The 21849-nt window shown below is 39.8% G+C and overlaps 1 protein-coding gene across 1 annotated transcript in view; it reads right to left on the bottom strand.

Moving 5' to 3' along the window:
- LOC307233126 (tight junction protein 2-like) overlaps positions 1 to 21849 on the bottom strand; it is a gene marked incomplete at both ends in the record, with an annotated part of 146091 nt that overhangs the window by 80812 nt on the left and 43430 nt on the right. The window contains 3 exons of the mRNA XM_080004338.1: positions 4099 to 4169; positions 4443 to 4648; positions 6459 to 6561. Of these exons, the coding sequence (XP_079860464.1) occupies positions 4099 to 4169; positions 4443 to 4648; positions 6459 to 6561 (380 nt within the window). The remainder of the gene's footprint in view (positions 1 to 4098; positions 4170 to 4442; positions 4649 to 6458; positions 6562 to 21849) is intronic.

The raw sequence follows: 21849 nt of genomic DNA, 5'->3' as shown, positions 1-21849 counted from the left end.
ACTGTTTGGGAATCACAGAATTATTCCACATACCCCACTTTTACAATAGTGGACACAGACCAAAAAATTTTGCCATAATATGTGTCTCCCAAGTGTTTCAGTCTATGTGTACAGGTTAAAGCAACCCTACCCATCCAACTTGAAGGACCACTACACGACATCCGACCAGGTGACTGGGTGGTGATTCCTGACTTCTGGAGGAAAAGCTGGAACTCTGCAAGATTCCTGGGACCGTTCCAGATCCTCCTCACCACTGCAGCAGCTGTTAAGGTGGCAGAACGGCCAACGTGGGTACACGCGTTTCATTGCAAGAATGTCTGCAACCTTCTAGAGCAGGCCTAGCCAACCCGCGGCTCGCGAGCCTCATGCGGCTCTTTGGCTGGTTTCATGCGGCTCTTTCAGATGACAAGCGTCAAAAACTCAGAAAAAAAAAAGCGCAGCCATTCATTCCCTATTGTGATTATAAAATCGCTATGATATATCACTCGTTTTCCACCGCGGATCACTTCCTCATTTACTCAAAGCGAACAGCAGCAGGAGTCATGTCCCATTAACGCCTGTTTTATTAGTCCTAATGCCGCGTTTACACCAAAAGCGCCGGGGCGGCGCGCCTCCATACAAAGTCAACGCGGCATTAGGACTAATAAAACACCAAATAAGATTCAAAAAGATTTGGAAGTTTATTTTCAACACTATTGACATGGTTAGTAGTCAACATATAAGATGGATCGGCCGGTGAATTGCGTTGCGTATCGAACATCTCCGATGGAGAACTGTGAAGGCTGGAGGGGTGTGTGTGTGTGTGTGTGTGTGTGTGTGTGTGTGTGTGTGTATATGTGTGTGTGTGTGTGTGTATATGTGTGTGTGTGTGTGTGTGTGTGTGTGTGTGTGTGTGTGTGTGTGTGTGTGTGTGTGTGTGTGTGTGTGTGTGTGTGTGTGTGTGTGTCGCGACTCGCGAGCTGCAGGAGGAGGACCGACTGAAAGCTGCTTTAAGGGAAGGGACCATTGAGTTCTGGAAAAGTGTGCCAATGGAAAAATGCCCCAATGTCAAACGGGCTGCGCTTAAGATACTGTCAATGAATTGCTTCGAGTGGCAACAACGGAATTCAAGCCAGATTTGAAGAGCATTGTTCAAGACAAGGAATGCCAGAAGTCCCACTAAGCAACATGCATAGTAAGAGAAAAACGCTATTGTTAATTATTATATTTTTGTTTGTGGACTTGGTTGAACTGAGAGGTATACCGCGGAAACGCAGTACTTTCAGTACTTACAGTACTTACTTTTTTTTTTTCAAAAATGTGGCCGGGGCTCCGGAACACCTAGTCCCAGGTATATGTGGATGGCCAAAGCATTAGATCGTGTATGGTAGGCAAGAGCCAAAACTGATTCTTAAAGGTTAGGGTTTAAGGGACACTATTGAATAAATTGACCCAACATGAAAAAAATACATCCTTATCATTAAACTCGAAGTCCAATTCCCCCCTCTATGAATAAATAAACAACAGTACTTTTTGAACTGAGAGTTTGTGTGTGTGAGACAGTGCACACAATGTTAATTGGTGAAAATAACTGGCCTGTGGTCTTAGTACTCCTTCCATCCATCCATCCATCTTCAACCGATTATCCTTAGTCGGGTCGCGGGGGCTAGGAGTCAATTTCTGTCATTATCATGTTGGTGTGTGACATTTACAATAAATCTGGCTGAGCAGAGGTCTGTGTGTGTGTGTGTGTGTGTGTGAGGAAGGGATGGGGTGATGTTCATGTGTGCCCATGTGTATGATGTGGCTCTTTGCAGTAACACAGTAAAAAAAGTGGCTCTTAGTCTCTGACTGGTTGGCCACCCCTGTTCTAGAGGACCAGATAAACGACAACGACGGAGAATCATCGGACGTGAACTGAGATCACGATCCCAACAGAGTAAAGTGCAGGTATAGAGTGTCTCCACAAAGAGCATTTGCCAGTACAGTGGCAAAGACCTGTACATGAAAAGGATGACGCCCCATCAACAGGAAAAGAATGGTCATGTCTGTGTGATCATCTTTCTTATCGCCATCGTCCTGTTGATCACCTAACATTGGAAAACGGTTCCACAGTGGGACTTAAATAACAGCCGCTCCCCTAAACCCACTCTCACTTTTACCAGATCCAGAAGAAGAGCCCCAAGTGCGAAATGAACATTTTGTCACTAATGTAGTGCACCCATGGTTAAATGTTGACTCCACTAGATGACTGGAAACCACCTTATGATGATGACGGAAATGTTGAGACATTGAGATGTTGAGATGTGAAGATGGTTGTCTAGTTATGTTTATCCTTACTCATAGGATGTGTTAATCATTATGTTCACACAATGACATTTGTTTTTGTCATTATTAAGTGATCACTATTGCTTAATCTGCATAGCATTATGTTTTTGTGGAATTTCTCCATGTTCATTTATTCCATAATCTGATTCATGATTTTTTTCATGGTTTTCTAGTTAGAATTGTAGAATGGCTTCACACAGGATTATTTTTTTCCCTCAATGCGACTTGGGTTTTTTCCAGTGCGTCATGATATAGTATAGGTAAACCCTTAAAGGTCTTATACTCTTCTCTAGTTAAATGTGGGAAGAGAGTTTTTGTCCATTGAGCTGCCCTGGGATTCTGTCTAGGATGTTTTTTTTATTTTTATCTTTTATATTTTTGGCTATGAGTTTTTATAAGATGTGTGCTTCCAAGTATATTTCAACGAGATGTAATTCTTGGAATATCTCTACCTCTAGTTTAATTGTATTGCATTCAATTGATATGTCATTTTCTGATCCCTTTGCCTCAATTATATGAAATTATAGCATTATTGCAATTTAATTGAGGTATTGTTCCAGCAGGAACAAAATGATGGAGTGTGTGAAGGAAAATGCAGATGATTTATGCTCATAAAAGATATTGCTTTACAACCAAGCTATGTGCAAATGCAAAGGGGCATATGTTTTGTTTGGTGACTACTCCCGACTCCCTTTATCAGGAGATCTTACATTCCGGTACACAACTGTTTTAGGTGTTATCTCTGTTTTTCTAGCTTGTGAAATAACCATTTGTCTAAACACTCAATGTATGCTTTCCCGGCCGATGGTGTTCAATGTTTTTGTTTGTTAAAACCTTTCTCAGTTGTTACTGAAAGCAACAGCGAATCACATGGCTAGTCACACAATGGGCCAACCTTTTTTTTATAAGCTTTTTCTTCTGTAAAACTAGACTGATCACTGTTTTAAATCATGTCTGTATCTTTCTCTGTATTGTACAAAATAAATGTCTTTAATACTCTCCTTTCCTGTCGCGGGTAGATTGACCTCTCCGATCATGCAGTGATAATTCTCCAACAGCACGTGAGTGTCAGAGCTGGACCATGGAGCAATGGAAAAAGGTTGCCTGGTATGATGAATCATGTTTTCTTCTACAATATGTGGATGGCCAGGGTTAGGTTCTGTTCCGATCGAGCCTCTGTGGGATGTGCTGGAATAACAAGCCAGATCCATGGGGGCCCCACCTTGCAACTTTCAGGACTTAAAGGATCTACTGTTAACGTCTTGGTGCCAGCTACTACAGGATACCTTTAGAGGTCTTGTGGAGTCCATGCCTCGATGGGTCAGAGCTGTTTTGGCAGCACGATGGGGAGCTACACAATATTAGTGTTTATTAGCGGTGGTTTTAATGTTGTGGCTGATCAGTGTATTTACAGTATAAGCTTTCCAAAAGCTTCATACTTTTTTGAATATAATAGACATCCAGATTGATCACTGAGAAAAAGATGTGGAGAAGGATTGGTGAAGAATTTTAGAGAGCCTCCCCTCACTTTCAAAATAAAAAATGTAATGACAGATGCAGATATTTTTCTCTCTAATGGCAATTGGTACCTCCATGTATGTAGTTTAATTGACTTAGTATAATTCATCCCATTTCCATTTTCTATATGAATAGAAATAGTGAGATCAACTCACAAATAGATATCCAATACCCAAGTACCCAATTCCTAATTAAGACTTAAACTCCTTGCCGACAGGCCCCAAATTACAGCAAAAATACAAGTCATTCAGCCAGTCAAAATTACCTTCCTACCTTCATATGGTGTGTTCTTCACCAGCAGGACATTTACAGGGTGCTCCAGCGGCTCAAGTTCTTTGTTTTCTCTTCGGGATTCATGGGACAGAGAGCGCTCTTTGATGGTGTCTCTACTTCTGGCTCTCGATATATACTTTCTTCCTGCTCCTCTTCCCTGTTCAAACCTGCATGCTGAGTGGTGAGTTTCACCTGCAATCTCATTATCTCCACTCCGTGTCCTCCTCTGGGATCTTTGGCCATCGGAAGTGGATTCTGTAACATGTTTGCAAGCCTCCTCCTTTGTGTGAGTTTCCAGGATGGATAAACCTCTCTTACAGCTCCTCCCACGGCTCCTACCCCACGGACAATAACTCTGTCTTCCTCTATTATCATGGTCATGGTGTTCTCTGTTGACCAGGGTAAGGTCCCGGATGTTGTCTTGGTTCCAGCCATTGTCACGGTCTATATCACAGTAATGCTTGGAGGAAGGGTTGTCCTGGTTCTCTCCCACAAGCGATGGGGGATGATTTACAGATCGGACGACAACATTACGGGGTCTCTTCACTGTCTGAAAGCGAAGAAGAAAAATGCACAACCACCATTAATTATTTTTCCTATACTATGGCTAATTCAGTATTTTGCCCAGTGGCAAGTTATAACAGACAAGTGCAAGATTTTGTGTACAAACACAATGGCAATGACTCCCGAAACGGTTTTAAACAGGATTGTATCTACAATTGTATCAACGTTTGTCAGAATGTGTCAATCAGATGTGGCAACAAGACAGCATCATATCATGCCTCAAACTTGGGAAGGTGTGGTTTTGAATTGAATGATCCTAAATTTATTTCAAAGTTCAGTGGAAGCCCAGAATAGGAAAATGCGGTCATTTCCCTCTGTGGATGTAGATTGTAATGTAAGGAAAAGTGGCATGTAGTGATATACGTATATGACAGGAGAGAATTAGAAGAAAAGAGGCAGTCATACATCATTCATGGGGCTAGCTATTGATAGCTACATAGTGACATTTGCAGCACATTTAAATTTCCTGTTTATTCACATTCAGAGTAGTTGAATGAATAATGAGGAATAAATGCAAGTGTCACATGTGTTCAGCAACACATTGATCTTCAGTACTGTAGTAGCAATCTCACACTGAAGTGAAGGAGCAATGAGAGATAAGTGAAATATGAGGGGCAGAGCAAAGTACTGGTTGCCTCATTGGTCATTTGAGCCCTCAACCATTTGTTTTTCAAACCGAGCCGTGCTCTGTGAGAGCCTTAACAGTACATGCCTGCATTCAAGTTTTCAGCGTTACTTTGTGAGGTGTGGTGGGAACAGAGCCTTAAAGGGCTTCACTAATGTTCATAAAACTAGTTACAAGGTCCCAATTGGTGGTATTAAATGCAATGCTTTTCTGTTATGAATTAAATTAAATGTTTCATTCAAGGATTTATCCCTAGTAATATACTATCCCAAAATAACTAGCCTTTTTTCTCCATCCCATAAGCGGATTATGGGATGATTTGTGTACATGATGTTTGCCATTGGAAGCTATGAATAATTCAAGACTGGAATTTAACTCGGGCAACAGATAGAAGCAATTCTATTTGTTGAACTCTCTACCTGTCCTCTTTTTTTTATTAGAGATTATAGACTACAGAACCAAATAGCTCATGCTGAAGTAGTGCCCTCTACTTCAGTAAACTGGGGGAATAAAATGCATTAGAAATCAGTTGCATTTCAAATCTTGGGAGAATAACTCTAGACTACTACCCAAATATGCAGATACACATACAATTCCACTTTATTTGAAAACAGTGGTAACTCCTCTCTGAAATGTGCCAAACCCTCTCTAGAGGTGAGTGTGTTTGTACACCCCCTCAGAAATCAGTCATATTTGGATCCCAAAGGAACAGATTATGGGCAAAAGGCACGACAGTGGTAGTTGAAATCAACTCGAACTCATAATAGTGATAATCAAGGCTTGTCACAGAAACAATACTGACAAATAATTTTAATAAAAATAACACACAAATAAGGCTCATTCAAGAAATTGTTCATTTTTTGAAAACTTGTCCAAAAATATTAAATTTCATCATCAAAGAAATCAAAATCATGACGAACTGCTTTGTAAACAAGTTATTTATTCATTATTTAGACTAATATATAATTTATCCAAATGATAAGAAATTGAAGACGGATTTGATTTTTTCATTTGTTGATATGAAGACTAACTAAAACTTTCTCCAAAATATGAAATGTATCTGTTCTCTCATAAGAATCTATATATGATAAGGTAGTACTTTATTGACTTATGTGGTGTTATGTGATGTAATATTGATGAATGACACCATGTCGCATTGTCCCATACTTACTATTTTGGCCACCTTGCCACACTTGCGTAGTGACTGGACAGCAAATGAGTGAGGCACATTATCCATTGGGATGGAGTTGACCTGAACAACTCTGTCATTTCCACTGGGTAAACACACACACACACACACACACACACACACACACACACACACACACACACACACAACACACACACACACACACACACACACACACACACACACACACACACACACACACACACACACACACACACACACACACACACACACACACACACAAACACACACACACACACACACACTTTTAGAATACAGAATAACATTACCTCAAATGGTGTGAGATTAATCTTACTAACAAAGAACCATAAAAGCTGCACATTTTTTAATGAGCTATAATAAGTTAATAATAGACAGTCAATTCACAGGATGGAGTCCAGGTATTATTATTTATATTTTTTATTTTATTCATTTATTCATTTATTTATTTATTTATTTTTTATTTTTTATTTTTTTAACCTGTGCGATCAGCATGCTGGGCATACAGCAGAGAGTATTTGTATGCCATTGCATTCAGGACAGAGTTAGTCTGCAAGTGTTCAAGTTCTCAACCTGCAATGCAACTCTTTATTAATTCTTAAATCATCAAGAACTGCTGCAATAACTCTGTCCTGTGGATGACCTGTAGAATTACAAGAGCACAGTTTTTGGTTATGGAGAGCCACCACCAACCCCCCTCTTTGGAGAACTATTTGTCATGTTTTGGTCTATAAACAACCAATCACTACTCCAAGAGGGGGAGAATCACCACGGTAAGACAAATAAACACAGAAACAACCAACATTTACACAAAAACATGAACATTGGATGACAACATGTATTGAAAAACTGAATTAGGTCCAGGAAAACTGGAACTACAACTGGTCTCATGGCCTCTTCCTGTCAAAGTTATGGCACTAAATAAGGAGGAAAGGAGAGGAATGCAACCAGGAGGGTGCTGGGGTGCACTTGAAGCAGGTGTGTGTGTGTGTGTGTGTGTGTGTGTGTGTGTGTGTGTGTGTGTGTGTGTGTGTGTGTGTGTGTGTGTGTGTGTGTGTGTGTGTGTGTGTGTGTGTGTAATGTGTGTGTGCATGTGTGTGTGTGTCCACCGGTGAGTGTACATGACTTATCCCTATTAGTACTGGTGTAGAAGGTTGGAATTATGTCGCGGCACCTCCAAGCAGCGGAAGGGGCCCCGAAGCCCCCCGAATGCCACAGCCCCGTGGACACCTGGATACTGCAGGAAATCCCCAGGTACAATACCCTGCGGCCACAGAAGACCCCCGGGCCCCCAGAGAAGCCAGAGGGCCGTGGAGCAACCCCCACGCCCAGTCCGAGGAGCATGACCCAGTCAGTCCCAGGTAGCACGAGGAGACCCCGCACCCCAGGGGCACACACATACAACCAACCCCCGGGTGCGGGCACAAGACGCAGCCGCCGGCAGAGAACCTGGGCCACGGGCACAAGGCACGGACCGCGGGCCCGGATCACGGCCCCACGGCGACAGACTGACACGAATTCAGGTATTATTTACTGGTCAGATAGCAATTGAATAAACTATATGATTTAGGCCATACTCATGTTCAGTTTGAAAGCTTAAAGTCCCTGAAAATATAGTATTTATATATTTAATATAGTGATTTGTTTATAAACACATTATACATGCTAGAAAGTAATTGCTGAAAACATGTGAAAAGACTGAACGATATAGTACTAAATTGTGGAGTTAGACCGTTAAACTGTTTCTCACCATTTTTGTGCACTGGATTTTTTGGGTGGGCCTTAATCAATGACTGAACAAGGTCATACTCGGCATGGCCCCTCCCTGAACACTATATAAACATCAGGTTTGACTGTCGGAAACGGAGCATCTGTGGTGAAATAGTCTAAGCTAAGCTAAGCTAACAGCCTGGAATAAGGGTTAAACACTGTTTTGGGAATAAACACCTGGAGTAAAAGGCCTCTTCAGGGAGACCGTGAACTCATGCCAAATTATGAGCCAATCCCGTGTGTGCCTCCTATCTCTCCTAGTGCCAAAACTCAAACTCAGTACATACACCACAGAAAGAACAGGTGGATATGCAAAGAACACCCTGGATTAAAGACATGGGCATACCAGCCAGATTGTTCTCGCCATACATGATCAATCTGAATCATTGTAAATGGATTGTGTGCACACATTAGCATAAAACCACAATACCCTGATTTCCCCATATAAGGAAGTTCCTTCTGTAAGCTCAGAGATACACCACTTGTATAGCGCACTTAAAACTTAAACCATGGCCCCTAAAGGCAGAGGTAACTGGTGATATTGGATAGGAGGGCTAAATAAAAGTCAAATAGCTGTCAATAACTCACACTGCAGAATTACATTACAGATAGCCTGTACATGGCTACGGCAATGAAACTATGACTGGACATTCTATATTATTCTTGTTAGTGCACACAACTATGGCACAAGATGTTCTTTGGTTTTGATATAAAATGGGTGGTCTTTGATGGGTACACCTTAGCTAGAAAGGTTTGACTACTTTTTAAGATTTGACTTTTTACAAGTGACTCAGTATAAAGATTAATTCAATTTTCGACTCTACGTTTGATTAACTTCGTGTTGGTGCATGCATGACTCGTGACACGTGGATCCTCGTTCGCGATCTGGTTCAGAAGTCATTGCCTCTACATGAGGTGCATGCGGGATTCCTGACTCCGAACAAGAGCCGAGTGTTGTCACTCACACATCTTTGATCTCATTTGCAATGTTTTATATCTGTAATGCCTTGATTTGTTCATGCATGGAAAAGATAAAAGGGAATTATTTTCTATGCTATAAATCCAGTCTTTTCTATTAAACCAGAACTTAAGGTTTTGTTGTTTGTTCTTCTGAGTAGTCTGAAACTCTTTTGGTCAATGCATGTCTGTGGGGGTCTCTTCCCACAGGTAAGGGTTTAGGGAGGGAGACGGAGTCTTTCTGGCCCTGGTCGGCCGACATGGCGAGTGTTTTATTGTTCATTTCAATCTCCGGCACACAGGCCACAATTATATATATATATCTGAGGATCTCTCTATAATAATTGCGGATAATAGTCCTCTCAGGCACAGGAGGAATGGTCTTCCTCTCCTGGGATGGTCACAAGCCCGTGTGCCAATCTCCTCTGTAAGACAAACAAACATTAAGAAAACTCCCTGCCTCGAGTCAGCAAGGTGGCTTGGTTGCAGCGGGAAAAGGGAACCGTGCTTCGTCCGCAGCCAGTGCTTGACCACGGCCCTTTGTCTGCTACAATGTCCAATTGCCATTCCATTTTTTCCTCGCCAAGCATTTTAGAAAATTGATGCCCAAAAAACAAACAAGTTCTGAAGTGCAAGCATTTCCCTGTAATACCATGCCCACAGTATAAATTTATGTTTGAAAAATGAAGATGTAGACTTTAATTCACCCTCACCTTATGTTGCCGCTGCTTTGTAGAAGGCGAGCAAATTTTGTAAAAATCCATACAATTAGTAATTACCCCAAGTGCTGCGTTCCACCATATTTGTTTACACTTGCTCCCATGCGTGCGCAAGTTGTGGAAAAGTACCGTGTCGTAAAATGTTGGCATAAAGCAGTATCGCTATGTCGCAAATCAGCAGCAGAACTAGTTTATGGATTATTACAACATTTTGCTGTCTGCTACTGCGCAGTGGCAAAATTAGGTGAGGTGAATTGAAATTTAAATCTTCAACTTTGCAAATAAGTCAGATAAGATAAGATTAGAGGTAAGATAAACCTTTAATAGCCCCACACCGGGAAAATTTACATTGTTCCAGCAGCAAAAAGGGGACAGCAGAAAATAGAGTGCATACCAAGGTAAACACTATGAACAATATAAATATATAGAAAAAAAACCCACCATAAATAACAACCAGAGTACTAAATGTATTGCACATATCTTGACACATTGCACATCAGAAATTGTACTTTTCTTATTTTTTATTTTTTATAAAGAATTGCACTTGGATTTTCCACAGTTGTGTGTGTGTGTGTGTGTGTGTGTGTGTGTGTGTGTGTGTGTGTGTGTGTGTGTGTGTGTGTGGTCTACATTGTATATATGTACATATATACAATGGGTGGTATACTGTATACTACTACCCAGTGATATATACTATATCAGTTATAAATCTGGTGACGGAGTTATGGTTCCAGGCTTTTACATACACCGATCACCCACAACATCAAAACCACCACTAATAACCACAAATATTGTGAAGCTCCCCATCGTGCCGCCAAAACAGTTCTGACCTATCGAGGCATGGACTCCACAACACCTCTGAAGGTGTCCTGTGGTATTTGGCACCAAGACGTTAGCAGCAGATCCTTTATGTTGTGTAAGTTGCGAGGTGGGGCCCCATGGATCTGGATTGTTGTTCCAGCACATCCCACAGACACTCGATCGAACCCTAACCCCAGCCATCCACATAATGTAAAAGAAAACGTGATTCATCAAACCAGGCCACCTTCTTCCATTGCTGCATGGTACAGCTCTGACGCTGATGTGCCTATTGTAGGCGCTTTCAGAAGTGGACAGGGGTCAGCATGGGCATTCTGACCGGTCTGCGGCTAGACAGCCCCATACGTATTAAGCTGCAGAGCACTGTGTATTCTGAAACCTTTCTTTCATTGCCAGCACTAACTTTTTCAGCAATTCGTGCTCCAGTAGCTCTTCTGTGGGATCAGACCGGACGGGCTAGCTCCCAACTCGCATCAATGAGCCTTGGACGGCCATGACGCTGTCACCGGTTCACCGGTTGTCCTTCCTTGGACCTTTTGGTAGGGACTTGTTGTGGTTAATTATTACACATGTTACATATTACTACATGACAAGAAACTGATTACATGTTGTACTAAGCCGCAAATATTCAAGCTATATGTATTAAAAACGTTTTTGTTTTTTTTATGTATGCTAAAACACCCAAAATATACTGCAGTCATGAAAAGAATAGAGAAACTTAATCTCCTGCAGAAACATGGCCAAAAACAATCTTCTGACCCGCTCTACAGATGACCCGCTCTACCTCCTGAGCCACTTCCCCCCCTCTGCTCGGTTCTAGTTCTTTTTATTCCAAGTTTTTGAGGCCAGAAAATATAGAAAAGCTGTCCAGGCTTTTTGCTGGCCCAGGTCTGGACCTTCTTTGTCATAACAATTGGCGAGCCAGGAGAGAATGACGACCAGGACTGAGGCCTGGAACCTGTGGAGGACCAGCCTGCACCTCACAGACAGGCCGCCCAAATTCAAGGTAAGCATAGCCTTTTTTTCTGCAAATTTGGTTTGTGTCTTAGTGCAGGACTGGACCCAGGTTGCAGGAATTGGAAAGGTCTCTCCTCCAACGAACCTAAGATATTGACCTAGTTCAAAAATTAATGTTATAATACATTTAATCAGAAAAATTAACTTAAACAGAGACTGATGTGAATAATCTATGTGCATGTGTGTTATAAAAAAACATGGTGTGAAAAGTACGAGTGATTCTCTGTAGAATGTTGCTATAATTGGTTGGTGTGTGGTTTGTCTTGTGTATACTGGAGGATTGGTTTGGATAACACTAATTAGCACCAAATGCACACAAGACCCATAGGGAAAAGGTGCAAAAACAGCACGTCCATAGTATGCAAGTCACACTAACAGCACTAAGAAAATGAGTTAATTGTGTATTTGATTAAATCAATTGGCGAGTTTATTGTGTTTATTAAAAAATAGAGTACTATTTCTAGTGTTGAGGAAGTGTATCTAGAAAGAACACCAGATGGGTAGAAGATAAATGTTCAAGAAGACCTTAAGCATACATCATTCTAGTGTTGAGGAAGTGCATCTAGAAAGAAAGAAAGCCAAATGGGTAGAAGATAAAAGTTCAATAAGAACCAAAGCATACGTCTTTCTAGAGTTGAGGAAATGCATCAAGAAAGAAAGCCAGATGGGTAGAAGATAAATGTTCAAGAAGACCTTAAGCATACATCTTTCTAGTGTTGAGGAAGTGCATTTAGAAAGAAAGAAAGCCAAATGGGTAGAAGATAAAAGTTCAATAAGAACCAAAGCATACGTCTTTCTAGTGTTGAGGAAATGCATCAAGAAAGAAAGCCAGATGGGGAGAAGATAAATGTTCAAGAAGACCTTAAGCATACATCTTTCTAGTGTTGAGGAAGTGCATCTAGAAAGAAAGAAAGCCAGATGGGTAGAAGATAAAAGTTCAAGAAGAACTTAAGCCTATGTCTTTCTAGTGTTGAGGAAGTGCATCTAGAAAAAAAAGCCAGACGGGTAGAAGGTAAAGTTCAAGAACGACTTAAGTCGATACGACTTCTGTGGATACCGCTGTCCATCCTGTATCATCACAGCCATATGCTGCGGCACCCCAAGTGAAGGACAGGACTGAATGGGCAGGGAGTCGATTCCGTTTATAAAGTTCAAGAGGAACTTAAGTCAACATGACGACTGTGGATACCGCTTTCCGTCCTGTGTCATCGCAGCCATATGCTGTGACGTCCCAACTGAAGGAGAGGACTGAACGGGCAGAGAGTCGATGGAGTTCATAAAATTCAAGAGGAACTAAAGCCGGCACAAAGTGTCTGGATACTGCTCATCGTCCTGTGGATATGCACTCGTGTGTGTCTCTAAGGAGCCTTAGGGGGGCGACACTTGGCCAAGAAAAGTTGTTGCTTGTAAATATTGCTATTTTAACGGTAAAATTAGTTGTGTGTCTGTGATTTAGGTAGAAGATTATATATGAACCACCTGGAGTGGGTGGAGTGTCAGGAGGAACACAGAGATAATTAGAACAAACATGGGTGTGAGGGATTTCTGGCATTATTTGGATTGACATTTTTCATACTGTCGATCGCAACTCTGCATTGGCTACTGAGGGAAAAAGGGGGATTGTGGGTGCCATCCCACCCAAGATAGTTGGGAAAAGTATCAATACAAGGTCTGCATATGTGAGATTATTCCTAAATCAGAGTGGCTGTCTAACTTACAAGTTGAAAGATAAACGATAGTTAATGGACAAAGAACCCTTTAGCAAGGACAAAGTCTTTACACAAGAACTCTACAGCAGAGACGAGGGGTATACGCACACACTTTTGGCGAGAACAAACATCCAAAGATGAGAAGGGTGTGGAGCATTGGCAAGACACACAGCTGATAAATCTAAAACTTTACAAAATGTATTCATTTAACTCAAGTAAAAGAGAATTTCCCAGATGTTCCCTAGGAGCAAGCGTTCTGTGACTGGTTGGACCTGGTGGTAGTATTAAAACAGTTGTGCAACAATCTGAGTGCAGTAGCCATCATCCTATTAAACCCAATATTCAGAGTACTGGAGGGGTTTGCTTTAGAGGGCCATGACAAACAGACTCCAAATCCACGGCTGAGTGTCACCGTCAGTCCCAGGTGAGTCAGATGGGAGACAGGCAAGTGGGTACACAAAGTCAGACATCCCAAAGAAGGGTCAGAAGAAGGGTTAGTAAGGTTCGAATATAACCCTACGGGAGGGAATAAATTCAAAGACTCCACAGGGAAAATAATTGTACTAATTGGAACAAGGGAACTGGATGAGGAACCAGAAATACCCAGGTCTCTAGCAAATAGCGTACAGCAAGGCTATATGGGGGCCGGCCAAGCTAAGTATGCCATTGTCACACCTGCAATGTGAATCCCTTATAGCTTGTGTGTGATAGTTAACCCAAATACTTAGCAGTATTTATTGTTACACAAATGTCTCTGTCGCAATGTAGCTTGAATGTTATTCTCCCTTGTAAGTCGCTTTGGATAAAAGCGTCTGCTAAATGATTAAATGTAAATGTAAATGTAACCCACTGCATGTACAATAGCATTAATTGATGGTGCTTAAATTTAGTGGGAGCTGTGGGGATTATTATGCCTGGGCACAGATACAAAAACCAACATGATAATCAATAAAGAAAAATAAAAGGTTTTATACAATACAAATTACTAGTAAATTGTATTTAATTATTTTATATTGTATAATATTGAATATATACCCATTTTTACTGATTGAGGTTCTAATGCAAATTGAGTTACAGTTAGTTGCATTTAGTTACAGTTCTACTCATTTTCTATGACTAGAAATTTGTTCCTGAAGTAAGAACAAATTCAAGTGAGAACATGAATCCAGAATCTGATTCTGCTTAAAGAAGAAGAATCTTTAATTGTCACACAGCATGCTTTGGATGGTGGCTGGTGAAATGAGGCCTCTGTGTTTAACCCATCCCGGCTTGTCCTTCCTCCAGGGGTTCAGTCAGGAGCAGTGAGCAGCATTTGTGGATGTGCCCATGGACCTGTTGATGAGTGTCCATTGGTGGTCAGACGATGGTGTGTGCATTTTTTTGGTGGGGCACAGAAAGGCTCCTATTTGGGAGATAACCTGCCAGAGCACGGTGCCAACAGTGCCCAGGCAGGAATCAAACCAAGGACCTTCTTGCTATAAGGCAGCAGTGCAATGCACTGTGCCACCGCGCAACCAAGAGCACTGCACCGTGCCACCAACCAAGCGCTTACCCATGGTTTAAGCACAGATTTGTGTGCTGCACTGTTTGTGAATGAGGCCTAAACAGTAGAATGCAAGTGAGCTTGGATTTAATGACTTTTACACACATCAATTAATAAAAAGAAAGTCCTGATCATTATCAATACTCAATATCTGTCGAGTTTAAAATACATATACAGTGGGAGCCTCATTACCAGGCGGGTGCAGGTTGGCTGGGAGTCCCCCCCGCCCCCCCTTCAAGTTCAAGTTCAAGTTCAAGTTCAAGTTCAAATTCAAGAGATAATTTGTCACATACATACACATACGGTCGTACATATATGCCCTTCTGATGTGTCCTGACAGGGCATGTTTAGTTTCAACTGTAACACAGCCATTCATTCAATTGCAGTGTGTCACCATAAGATGGATCTAACTTCACAAAAGCATGTTCACATTTCAAAGAGAGATTTCAGTGGACCTAGATATTTGAGCCCTGACCAGAGGTCACCTTTCAGAGCTCAACAGCTTTTTTTTGTCATGTGAATAAGAACAGGTCTTTATGATTCTGAGATTAAATCTTCATTTTGCACAGATTTTCAATTTCAAAATAGAAGCTGTTTTTATTTTATTTACAATTTTTAAATTACAAAGTTCAATAGCTTTGGTTGTCATGGGAGTATTCAAACTAGGTCGAAATAATTGTAATTTCAAGTTTCAAGTTTATTGTCAAATACTTGATTACAATGCAAGCATCATTTCCAGTAATGAGATTCTTAGTATGAACCCACTCAACTCTAGATAATAAGTAAAATAAGGGCATAGTAGTTATTAAATAAAACAGTATGTTAAAACAGAATTTAAATATTAACTATTTAAAAATAGTATTGAAACAAAGAAAATAGGTTGACCCCGAGTACTTGAACTGAAAAAAAAATACTATAAAAAAAAAAGAAATACTATTTTAGTTATTTTATTTTAGTAAGTTAGTTTAGTTTTAATACTACTTTTTTAAAATACTTTTTAAAATAGTATTTAAAAACAATATGTGAAAAATCTAAATTACAAAGTAGTGGTGTAGTATAAATAATACAATATTTTTTACCTAAAAAAAAGATAAAGTAGAATACAGAGAATAATAAAAGTGATAGCTTGATAGCTGACATCTAAAATAGTCGTGAGCCACAACAATGCAGTGTCATACTGAATGGTAAGATAGATACATTGTTGTAAGACACTGCAATGTATACTAATGTATACAAAACAGGTATGCAATGCAATGCTTGATACATTAAAGTGACTTGTGGTAGATGATGTAAACAGCGTGTGTGGATTTATAGGTTAGGGTTAGGGTTAAGTCTTTGGCCTTTTTATTTCAAAATAACAGGTCTTTGAAATATTTAATTTTATTTTACTTAAATTAATTGGGAAATACCGCAACAAATTTCTGAATATGTGCCTCTCTCTGAGCTCCAATTGGTATAGTTGATATATTTAGTTAATATTTATAGTTAATATAATATAATATTTATATAGTTAATATTTCTAAATATGTGTGTAGATATATAAATATGTATATATATATTTATATATATATATATAAACAGATACATTAAAAAAATTAATAAAATTAGAATATCATGAAAAAGTTCAATATTTTTTGTCACTCATTTCAGAAAGTGAAACCCATATATTGTATAGATTCATTACACGTAGAGTGAAATATTTCAAGCCTTTATTTCTTGAAATTTTGATGATTGTGGCTATAGATTATGAAAACCCAAAATTCTGTGTCTCAGAAAATTGGAAAATTGTGAAAAAGTACAATATTGGAAAGTCATGGTGTCACACCCTAATCAGCTAATTAACTCAAAACACCTGCAAAGGTTTCCTGAGCCTTTAAATGGTCTCTCAGTCTCGGTCAGTAGGCTACACAATCATGGGGAAGACTGCAGACAGTCATTGATAGTCTCCACAAGGAGGGTTGGGCACAAAAGGTCATTGCTAAAGAAGCTGGTTGTTCACAGAGTGCTGTATCCAAGCATATTCATAGAAAGTTGAGTGGAAGGAAAAAGTGTAGCAGGAAAAGGTGTCAAGCATAATCCATTCAAGAATTTGGGGGAGCTTCACAAGGAGTGGACTGAGGCTGGAGTCAGCGCATCGAGAGCGACTACGCACAGACGAATCCTAGGCATGGGCTACAAATGTCGCATTCCTCGTGTGAAGCCACTCCTGAAACTGAGACAATGTCAGAAGTGTCTGAGGTGTCTTGGAATGTGTGGCGTCCCAAACAGCCCCATCGTATAAGATAATTACTGAGAGACGGTGCCAGGGGTCCCGAGAGAGTTAAAAGTTAAGTTAAGTTAAATGTGTCCTGTGACCTATGTAGGGGAACAAAGTGGTCACCCTTGTCTTTGGGCAAGCATAAAAGAGCCCGCCCAAATTTTATTCAGCAGAGAATCCTCCGGCTCGGTTCTCTCCCAGAAGTCTGGTCTGATGCTGTTTTTTGTAATGAATCTATTATTTTACTCAAGTCACCGTCAGCGTCACTCCTTCTTCATCAACACATCAAATTCATCAAGAAACTACAAAGTGGCGTCATGAACTAGGATCTGCTGGGCCTCACCTGACGATGCTGCCTGCTCCAGCAAATTCCACTCGCAGGGTGTTACCTCACAAAATTGAGCTGTGTGGTTTTTGAAGTGGTAGTATTTTAGGCAGATACACTGCACTGACAAGAGCATAACTGTGCGGAGATGGAGATGATGTGTTGATGTGTGAAGTGAGTTTCCGTCTAAATTGGGGTTTATTAAGTTGTAAAATATGTAAATAAGGGGAATAAGAGAATAATGAATGAAGAAAGAGAGAATTAAGTTGAAATAGAGAATAGAGACAAGAGAAATAAAAGATGAAGTTAAAAGTAAAAGATAAAGGCTTAAAAGATGTGGAACAAGTAGAAATAAAAAGTAATTGTAGAATGGCAGAAAAATAATTAAATGCTGCGTGAAAGTTGGCCGAATGAAAATATTATATAGTCAAATCTAGGTAGGAAAAACAGAGGAAATAACCCTGGCCAGGGGAATTGACTCAAAATAAAATTATATGAATGAAGATGAAAAAGGATGAAAAGTGAATGATAAAAGTTAAAAGCCTAGTGTAAGATGAAAAGTGAAAAAGAGATAAAAGTTAAAAGTCTAAAGTAAGATGAAAAGTGAAAAAGAGATAAAAGTTAAAAGCCTAAAGTAAGATGAAAAAGATGAAAATTGAAGTTAAAAGAGTTACACGTTGAAGGCTTAAAGGATAGTAAGTAAGTAAAAATGTATTTATATAGCACCTTTCCAACAATAAATCCAATTCAAAGTGCTGTACAACACCACATTAGAAAGTAAAAGATTTAAACATTAATCAGAGAGCAAAAGATTAAAATCAGGCCATTAATCATATACAATCAAGCCATTAATCATAAGAATTAGAAGATTCAAAATCAAAAACATTAATCATAAGAATTATTAAAAGCAAGCCAAAGCACAGTTTCCGCAGCCGATGTCTACTAATTTAGACACCTAAAGATTTGTGGCATATACATATATTTTAAAGCAACAAACTGTCCCTCAGTCTATGTCTAGTCTCCTTCATTGGAATGTCAGTAAATGTCTTTAAATATCTAGAACTCTAACCTCAGGTTTTTTTGCGTTTTAATTATAGAAGGACTTTAACCAGGTTTATACGTTTATAATAATCGAAGGACTTACTTACTTACTTACTTACTTACTTGCTTAAAGGATGAAAAATAAAGTTTGAGAAAAAATGGGGAAAAGCAGGGCTAAACCAGCCTAAGAGAATGAATGCATGCTGAAAGAATCTGATAAAAAGGATAATTTGTTAAAAGTTTGGCTAAAGTGAAAATCTTGATGAAATTATGGGGACTTTATATATTTGATAAACAAAATGAGCCTTCTTGAGAGAAGGACTAGAATCACCAGAAACAGTCTGCCTACACATGCATGTACACATTCAGAAAAGAAAAGTAAATCTCCTACTCTGAATTATGAGTAGGATTTATGGATTGTTTGGTTGATGTGTGAGTTTTTTCTCTTTGTGCTGGGAATGTGTGTGGCAGTGTTTGTTGTGAGTTCTGTTGGTTGGAGGAGCAGATAGTCTTGGTGAAATAGAAGGAACTTTGATTTATGGCTCTTTGTGTGGCCTAGGGGAGCTGAAACAGGATGTTCGTTCGCTGACGACCAGTGTAAACTGGAAGGTGTTTTCAACCCCCTGACAAGAGGGGGTTGAAAAGAAGCTCCCCTCTCTCTCTTTCCTTTCTTAGTATGATAGAAGGAAATAAATAAAAATAGAAATAAAATTAAATAGGAATATAGAATAAAAATAATGAATTAGAGGGGATATAAGATTGACTAATATACTCTTTAGATTTAAATGCGTCTTATGAATAAAAGTAAAACATTGCTTTTTTTCTAATGTGCGAGAAATAAAAAAGCTGATAATGTATGTCTCATTGAATTGCATTATAGTATGTATAAGAATTTAGAGTGGTCTTAAGACACTAAACTCTTGTGTTGTTCTTTTTCTTTTTTCTTTCTCCCTTTCTTTTACTTTGCTGAGTGAGAGCTGAGGGAAAGACAGAGAAGATGGAATGTGTCTGAAATGGATCATCCAAGGGGCGGATGACAAGACATCTGGCAGTTCTTCACAGACACCGGGAGCTTGCGGATGACATAAGAATAAGAATTCTGAATTCCTTGAATAAGGCCAGTACGATTTATCCACAAACTCTTTCAACAGACCTCACCTGCATTTACTATTATGCCTATACATTTAGTTATAACATACAGGATTGCTTGTTCTCAAATATAGGAATACAGTGGTTATTTTTCTTATATAGCGTTTGCAATTAGTTAGTAAGAAACTTGGCAATGGACTGACTAATCAATGAAGCATTATTGATTTGATTGATCACATGCGGAAAAACTGATTTGATTTAAATAAGATTGAGTGCTGTGAATATTGGTTTCATTATCTGAGTATGGATTATCTTGATTGAGGCTGTTTTGAGAGTGAATATTGATGGACATTTTCATAATTGAAGATAAATGAGTATGATCAGATGTATCAGAACATGAACAAGTGAAGTTGCTTTCATAAGTGGGAAGCTATTGGTCTCCTTTGGGGTTGGTAAATTCAGTTGTTTGTAGTTGAGTGTGATTACACTGTGCTTTATAAATAATTTTCAAACAAATCAATTTGAGTTACAATAAAATAAATGGATACAAGAATTACAAAGTAATCACTTCTATTGATGTAGTGCGAAATAATAATCCTCTTACTAAAAATATTGCAAAAATATCAGGAAAATGGAGCAAACTCTGACCTGACATTGAACAACCATGGCCAGCTGAAGGAACTCTTAACCCGGATATGATTAAAACAATGCAGGTGCTTGTGTCCACATATAAAGTAAATCAAAAGAAAGGAAAAAGAGGAAAGAGATGCACGGAGAAAAGACAAACAGAACTTGGCATTCTGCAGCTGTTCGTAAAGGAGGGACAGACATGGTTCGAAGCTGCAAAAGGAAAAAAGAGAACAAAGTAGACAAGAAATAAAGAAAAATGAAAAGTAAGCAGAAAAATTGATGGAGAAGATTACCGCACCCTTCTCACATACGTACAGCATCTATAAAGAAGCCCCCGCCTTATGAGAAGGAGGTGAAGTTCACTGATGTTTATCCTCAGCTCCCAGTTATGACAATGGAGGGCAACTATCTCTTCAAAGATGAGGATGAGCAAATAATAGAGATGGGCAAGGCTACAACAACCATAAAAATGTATCCAAGCTCCAACAATACCAAGAGAAGAAACCGTTTGGGAAGCAGACAATGAGTCAGAAGCCTGGAAATAGGAGAAGAGAGTGTGAGTGACTTGGACGAAGCTATTGGAGGATACGACCCCGCAGTCAGACGGATGCTGGCAAAAGCGGAGAAAAAAGGAGATCGACCAGTGAGGAAAATGGCTCTGGGAACAGACGACACGGATGAGAGTGAACAGGCTGAAAGTGATGAAGAATCAGAGAAAGAAGGTCCTTCCTGTTTTCAACCGTTAGCAACCAGCACAGGGGTAGGAGATGACAGACGTATGGTTTTAAGAGAGATTGAGAGGAGTATAGACAGATGCCTCGAGGACATAAGTGAAACCACCTGTCCAGAAGTTCAACAAATATTGGAAAAACAATTACACAAATTGCAAATAATGGAGAAGAAATTACAGAAGAAAAACCCTCAATAGCCAGATACTTTGAGGTATGGACTACGGCTAAGAAAAGCAAAGAGACCCAACAAAATGTGTCCAGTGATAATGGAAGGACAAAATTTAGAGTACAAGCCTTGGCAGAATATAGACATGTCTAACATACTTGAAAAGTTACCCACTCCTCAAGATGGAGCACATCCGTGGATCTCAAAGCTGGAAGAGGTTTTGGTGGGAACACAGCCTACCATGGGAGATATTAAGAGACTTCTGGCTAGCCTTATTGGAGTCCCAGCAATGGAGGAGATCCTGCAGGCGGCAGGCCTTAACAGATATGTGGCAACTGCAGTGTATGACCCAGAATTATTTGCTGCAAGCAGAGGTCGAATGTGGAGAGCAGTGAGAGATGCATTTCCAACAAACGTACACCCGGACAACATCTTTGTTGAGTCATTGGGCCCACAAGATAACCCAAGGGCTTATGTGTCAAGGGTTCATCAAGTGTGGAGAAATATCACAGGAAATGATCCAGATTCGAATCAAATGGAGAAATCAATTCTCCGAGCCAAAATACAGAAGGGGCTGCCTCTTCAAGTGAGGAGCAAATT

The sequence above is a fragment of the Zeus faber genome (genome assembly GCF_960531495.2).
Source record: "Zeus faber genome assembly, chromosome: 7".
Classification (NCBI taxonomy): Eukaryota; Metazoa; Chordata; class Actinopteri; order Zeiformes; family Zeidae; genus Zeus; species Zeus faber.
The sequence above is the reverse complement of the archived record's forward strand: the minus strand, read 5'-3'. Positions and strand labels throughout refer to the sequence as shown.